The sequence below is a fragment of the Sprattus sprattus genome, assembly GCF_963457725.1.
Source record: "Sprattus sprattus genome assembly, chromosome: 12".
Lineage (NCBI taxonomy): Eukaryota > Metazoa > Chordata > Actinopteri > Clupeiformes > Clupeidae > Sprattus > Sprattus sprattus.
The window spans coordinates 17,479,211-17,486,710 of NC_137910.1; the positions used below are offsets into that span (position 1 = coordinate 17,479,211).

General features: G+C 42.4%; 1 protein-coding gene across 1 annotated transcript in view; it reads left to right on the forward strand.

Moving 5' to 3' along the window:
- The window catches only part of wdfy4 (WDFY family member 4), a gene marked incomplete at its 5' end in the record, with an annotated part of 75,134 nt that overhangs the window by 54,683 nt on the left and 12,951 nt on the right, over positions 1-7,500 (forward strand). The window contains 4 exons of the mRNA XM_080849128.1: positions 3,878-3,920; positions 4,290-4,409; positions 5,306-5,423; positions 5,707-5,816. Coding sequence (XP_080705254.1) covers positions 3,878-3,920; positions 4,290-4,409; positions 5,306-5,423; positions 5,707-5,816 — 391 coding nt within the window. The remainder of the gene's footprint in view (positions 1-3,877; positions 3,921-4,289; positions 4,410-5,305; positions 5,424-5,706; positions 5,817-7,500) is intronic.

The following is a 7,500-nucleotide window of genomic DNA, read 5'->3' on the forward strand; positions in this document are numbered from 1 at the left end:
ACTCACACACACACACACACACACACAAGCACATGCATAAACACACTCACACACACATACACAACTCCCACACACACACACAGCGGTCTGTTTAATCTTGGCTCTGGGGGCCATCTATAATGTGGAGCCCAGTAGAAGTTTTCAGCAGTTTAACTTTGTTACTTAGCAACAAAACCTAATGCATTATGGGCTCATTGTCCTTTTGACCCCTCATTACACACACAGACACTCCTAAAACCCACCCACAAACACACACACACACAGACTCTCCCAAACACACACACAAACCCTCCCAAACACACACACACACACACACACACACACACACACACACACACATACACACATACAGACTCTCCCAAACACATACACAATCACACAATACAGACTTTCCCAAAAACACACACACACACACACACACAGGGACTCTCCAAAACACACACACACACACACACACACACACACACACACACACACAGTCTCCCAAACACATTCACAGACTCTCCCAAACACACACACACAAACACACACACAGATTCTCCCAAACACACTCACACACATACAATAAAATATACAGCCTCAGTGCAGACTTCAGAAGAAAAATACGGCTTGTGCAGTTTGTGTGTGTGTACACGTCTGTCATGATCTAGGCTATGTGTTTGTGTGTGTGTATGTGTGTGTGAGAGTTTGTCATGATCTAGACTATGTGTTTGAGTGCCTGTGAAAGGGATGTGTTGAGTTGTGCCTAACTCTCATCATCTCCCACTCTTTTTGTATGGACTGGGGCAAAAGTCCCAAATGGAGAAAAGGCTAAACGGATATAGTGAATGAATCCAATAAATGAAAGGGAAGTAAAGTGAGAAATACATCTGTGCGTGTGTGTGTGTGTGTGTGTGTGTGCAGGGGCGGACTGGCCATCGGGAATACCGGGGACATCCCCGGTGGGCCGATGGCCCAAAACACAAGCCCATTATCATCATCAACCGGCCCACCGCCATCAGGCCCACTCTCAGCGCATATCAGTATAATATATTTAAGTTTCTGAAGAAAACATTAATCTAGTTTTCTCTAAGAAATACAAATGGGGAAAAGCACTGACTGAAATTTATACCCCTACTTGCAATCTGTCTTCACACCTATGGTGACTATTTTTTGATTATTATTTTTTTTTTACGTTCTTATGTGTTTTACGGACTTCGGAAGTTCAACATAAGAACATATCTCTATGTTATTAATGAACACCTGAAAATTGGTTCTTACACAGCCGAAGTGTTCTCAGCTGTGCCGATTGAGGTAGGCCTAGAGGATTCTGGGATTCTTACATTTGGATTTGCATACATATACACGCCCAGCCAGGGCAAGCAACCGTATTGACGTGTGCAGTCAGCCCTAGCCCTTAACACGGATGAGGCACAGCTTGCTGCTGCCTCTGTCAATCTCTTCCGTCAGTCTGATTAAGTTTGAGATGTTATTAAATGTGAATTACTCTAGCCTACATTTTATTTGGAAAACCACTGACTGGTGACATTGTGATAAGGTAAGATGTGGCGTTGACCTTGCCAAATGTTAGCTTGCTATTCACAGATGAGGTAACGTTCCCTACAGCAAGCCTAGCTAACGGTATGTCTTAAATTGAGACCGTTATGATCTGGTAAAATAAGCAAGCTCTTGTCAACATCGAGATTATCTATTTTAACATGTCACTTGCTTACAATCGATGAGCAAGCTATCCATGGTGGTAGTTGTAAATAGGGCAATCTTATCATTCCTAATACTGTAACTTGTGTCAAATAAGTTAACCAGCTAGTTTGTTATGCTAAAATCACTGTGTTACACCAACACTTACATTATAAACAATGTTAATATGTTATCTAGATTGTTAATATGTTATCTAAAGGTGTTGAATTGGCCAAGTAAAGCTTGCGTTTCACAACACTTACATTATAAACAATGTTAATATGTTATCTAGATAGATGATTCTGGAATAAAACATGGATAAATGGATACAAAATAAATGAAGGGACATTTATAATAGACAAAAAAATTGCGATTAAATATTGTAATAGTTTGACAGCACATATTTCAAGTATATTTATCTAATACGCTTTGAGTGTACTAACCAATAGGCTTTGTAGTTATACGTATAACCATCTGATCTGATAACCATCTGATCTGATCTGATACTATTCATCTTGCAAGTTGCAAACTATACCTACCTTGGAGTGTTACAATAGCCTGTATCATTTTATTCCATGTGTCCATCCAGGCAAATTGGTGGATCCGAATGTTATTAAAAAACAAGCATATATGATGTAATTTCTTTGTAATTAACCAAAATAATGTTAAGTGTATGGGTATTTTTCCCAGTAGGCCACTGACCGATACGTGCGATCCATTGAGTGGGCTGTGTACTTAGTGGGGCGCGCGCCGTGTATTGAGTGGGTCGGTCTGACAGTAACTCCCGGGCCACTTTTTCCCCCCAGTCCTCCCCTGTGTGTGTGTATTTGTGTGTGTGTGTGTGTGTGTGTGTGTGTGTATCTGTGTCTATGTCTGTGTCTGTGTCTTCAGCTATTCAGATTCACTCTTCAAACTGGCAGCCCTGTATAGTAGTGTAGCAAACTCCTCTGGACATTCTGCTAGTTCTCATGAAATATTTTCTAGTAGCCTGTAGATGGCACTGTAGTCTACTCATATGAATGGATTGACACGCAAACATGCACACACACACACACGCACACGCAGACAGACTTACGGTATGGATGAAAATGATAGAAGCCTTTTTCCCTCTGCTGCAGACCTTGTAGAAGTATGTGTGTGTGTGTGCTATCACCTTTATTGCACTGGCTTGGAGTTTGGAATCCTTATTGGTCTGGTTGCCATGCAACCAACAATACAGCCCTGATGATGTCACTTACCGGCAGAGGATTCCGGACAGAAAGCTAGTGGAACATTGGGCTCTCACAGCTGTCAATCACACCCAATGTCCCGCCCAGGGTTCAGTCAGAAGGGTTTCTGTGGCAACCCAGCGGTTCAGGGAGACCTCAGGCTCTGCTAGGTCCTAGTGCCCCAACACAGCCAGGTCTGAGGAAGTAATGGCAGTGTGTGTGTGTGTGTGTTTGTGTGTCTGTGTGTGTGTGTGTGTGTGTGTCTGTCTGTCTGTCTGTCTGTCTGTCTGTCTGTCTGTCTGTCTGTCTCTCTGTCAATTTCAATTTCAATTTTTCAATTTCAAAGAAGCTTTATTAGCATGAATGTTTTCCAACACTATTGCCAAAGCATACACATACATACATATTATATACACATACATAAAGACAAAAAATAGTTGAATAAAAATAATAATAATCAACAAATCAACAAAATAATATATATAGACTAGTCTGTCTGTCTCTCTGTCTGTCTGTGTCTGTGTCTGTGTCTTGTTTGTCTGTCTGTCTGTCTGTCTGTGTGCATCTTAGTGTGTGTGGGTGTGTGTGATTTGCTCATCAGTCAACTTTAGATATACTTATTGGCCTGATGGGTGTGATCCTACAGTGTGTGTGTGTGTGACCACAGCCAGGTATGAGGCAGTAACGGCAGTGTGTCCTTGGGTGTGTGTGTGTGTGTGTGTGTGTGTGTGTGTGATGGGTGTTGGTCTTCAGTGTGTCTTCATTTATTGGAGAATGTTGGATCTGAATGTCCTTAGATCTAAACGTCCATGGATCTGTAGGTTTGCCATATAGACAGTGAATATGAGTGATGTCCAGTGAGAGTGTGTGTATGTGGATTCAGTGAGAATGTGTGTGTGTGTGTCCAGTGAAAGTTTGCGTGTGTGTGTGTCCAGTGACTGTGTGTGTGTGTGTGTGTGTATCACATCTGTTTGTCTGTCTGCCTGCTTCAGGAGGTCTGGTGGGGTGGACAAGAGTGTTCTCCTCAGATGGCAGGTGAGGCGGTCAGATCCCACACCCACACACACAGATACACACACACACACACCTACACACACAAACACAGATATGTATAAACATATTTATAATAGTTGAGACATGAGTCATTTTTTGCACCTTTGTGTGTGTGTCTGTCTACGTGCGTGTATGTGGGTGTGTGTGTGTGTGTCTGTCTGGTCATACATGTGTGTCTGTGTCTGTGTGTGTGTGGGTGTGGGTGTGTGTGTGTGTGTGTGTGTGTGTGTGTGTGTGTGTGTGTGTCTGTCTGCGTGCATGTATGTGTGTGTGTGTGTGTGTCTGGTCATACATGTGTGTGTGTGTGTGTATGTGTGTGTGTGTGTGTGTGTGTGTGTGTGTTTGTGGCAGAGAGGAGAGATGAGTAACTTTGAGTACTTGATGCATCTGAACACCCTGGCGGGCCGCACCTATAATGACCTGATGCAGTACCCCATCTTCCCTTGGGTCCTGGCTGACTACCAATCTCAGGTGACTTCTGTGTGTGTGTGTGGGTGTGGGTGTGGGTGTGTGTGTGTGTGTGTGTGTGTGGGTGTGGGTGTGGGTGTGGGTGTGGGTGTGGGTGTGGGTGTGGGTGTGGGTGTGGGTGTGGGTGTGGGTGCGGGTGCGGGTGTGGGAGGTGGTGTGGGTCGTGGCTGACAACCAATCTCTGGTCACTTCTCTATTCATTGGAGTCAAAAGTACTGCTTATTTTTGCCATAGAAGCCATTTGTATAGAGTAGTAGCAGTAGCAGCAATTACATTAGCCTTAGTATAAGTGCAGTAGTAGCAGTAGGTGTGCTAGTAGTAGTAGCAGTAGTGAAGTAGTAGTAGCAGTTGTAGGAACAATAGTAGCAATATTACTAGTGACCGCATTTGCAGTAGAAGCAGTAGTAGCATAAATAGCAGCAGTAGTATGAGTAGGAGTAATAGTAATAGCAGTAGTAATAGTAGTAGCAGCAGTTGTAGCACTAGCAGTAGTAGCAGCAGCAGTAGTGGTAGTATTAGTAGTAGTAGCAGAAGCAGTAGAAGTCATAGCTGTAGCAGTATCTTCTTTTACTATCCAGTAGCATATTTTTACATTTTTCTTCTAACTTTAAATATTTAGGTTGTTGGTATTGCTTATGTTCATACATAAATGCATGCTTTGACAAGACAAGAATTCCTGACATGTTAGTTAAGCTTTGAAAAGGACATTGAAAGTGAAAGGTATGGATGGTGAGTGTGGGAGACAGGAGAGAGAGAGAGAGAGAGAGAGAGAGAGAGAGAGAGAGAGAACTACTTTCTGTTTTTCATGAAGACTTCACCTGCAAGACATTCTCTCCCTCCCCTTTTCCTCTCCTTACCCTCTCTCTCTCTTATTCCTTCTCTTTCTCTCTGATGGACAGACTCTGGACCTGTCGACCCCAGCAACCTTCAGAGATCTGTCTAAACCAATGGGAGCACAGACTGAGAGGCGGAGGGAGAACTTCATCCAGAGATACAACGAAGTGGAGAGCACAGATGGTAAACATGTGTGTGTGTGTGTGTGTGTCTGTGTGTGTGTGTGTGTGTGTGTGTGTGTGTGTGTGGCGGAGGGAGAACTTCATCCAAAGATACAACGAGGTGGAAAGCACAGATGGTAAACCTGTCTCGGCCTGTGTGTTTGTGTGTGTGCGTGTCTCTGTGTGTTCTTTCTACTGTGCTTGCCTTTTTTCCATGCCTGTATAAATAGGAGGGTGTGTGTGTGTGTGTGTGTGTGTGTGTGTGTGTGTGTGTGTGTGTGTGTGTGTGTGTGTGTGTGTTGCAGGGGATCTGTCGGTGCGATGTCACTACTGCACACACTACTCCTCTGCCATCATCGTGGCGTCCTTCCTAGTCAGAATGGAGCCCTTCTCACACACATTCCTGGCACTGCAGGTGAGAACCTGCAAACACACACACACACACACCATTTGTATCGAAAATATTTGAGATGGCTGTTTTTGATTCATTGCAAAGTTATCTGACTGGGAATAGTATCCATGATACGTACCAGTCTGGGTTTCATACTATGCACAGCACTGAGTCTGCACACACACACACACACACACACACACACACACACACACACACACACACACACACACCGAAATTCATCATTGCTTTGCTGATGAAACCAAGATTTATTTCCCTCTAAAGTCTGGACATGACGGTTTACAACCTTTTTTTGACTGCCTAGATGATATTAAGTTATGGATGGGTAATAGGTTCCTGAAGCTTAATGAAAACAAGACAGAAGTTATTATCTTTGGTTCCCTTACCGCCAGGGCAGACATTAGCACTGTGCTTGGTCCACACACACACACACACACTCACACGCGTACACACACACACACACACACACACACACACACACACACACACACACACACACACACACACACACACATACACACACACATACACACACACATAGTGCTTGGTCTATACTTGAACCCTACCAAAAGCCTGTCGTAAAGAACCTTGGGGTGTTCTTTGAATCAGAATTAAAATTTGACAAATAAATTCTGTGGTTAGTGCTTCATTCTACTAACTGAGGAAGATAACTTCAAAAGATTATGAGAAGATGGTCCACACTTTTCCTGGCTGGACTATTGGATCGCACTATTGGAATGCACTAGTGGAATGCACTATTGGAATGCACTATTTACATGTATCACTCCATAAATGGCAAGTCATCTGAAATGCAGACCTAGAAGTTTCTTCATACCCTACACTGGCTTCCAGTTAAGTTTAGGATTGATTTTTTTGTTTGATTTTAAGGCGGTTAATGGTCTAACTCCAGCCTATATTTGAAATCTCCCCTAACCCCTAACCCTTTAAGCTCCGCCAAGGGCCCTAAGATCCTCCAATGAACTTTTAGTGGTTTTATCTTGGTAGAATTTTTAATATAAGGATATTCAAGCTTTGACTGTTGTTGTTCCTGAACTATGGATAGCATCCCATTTTATATCAGACCTGCAGTCTGCAGAGAAACACACTCACACTCAAACTCACACTCACACTCTCACGCATGCACGCGCACACACACACACACACACACACACACACACACACACACACACACACACACACACACACACACACACACACACACACACACACACACACACACACACTTGCATTTACATGATTTTAATTTGGATGCATTTTAGTCCAGTCTGTGGTTGGGTTTTTATTAGTGCTCTGAGGTTCAAATCTTAATTCTAACTTGCTGGTATTTTGTTGTGTTTTTATTATAAGTATTATTAGTGTATTCTTTACTGTGTCTATTAGTGCTTTTATTTGGACTTATCTATTTTTATAGTTGTATATATCTATTTATTTTCTATGCATCTATTCTAACTTGCTGGTCTGTTATTGTTTTTTACTGCGTTTACTCAAACGTCACATTTATTTTGTCCCTCTATAGTTTTCTGTGTTTATATTTGTGTTATTTTCTTCTTCTATAGATTTCATTGTTTATATTTGTGTTATTTTGCTCTTATTACATTGTTCCCTTTTATTTGTTTTAGTTGTTTATTGATTTATTTGTGTTATTTCCTTTACTTCTTGTCTAAAT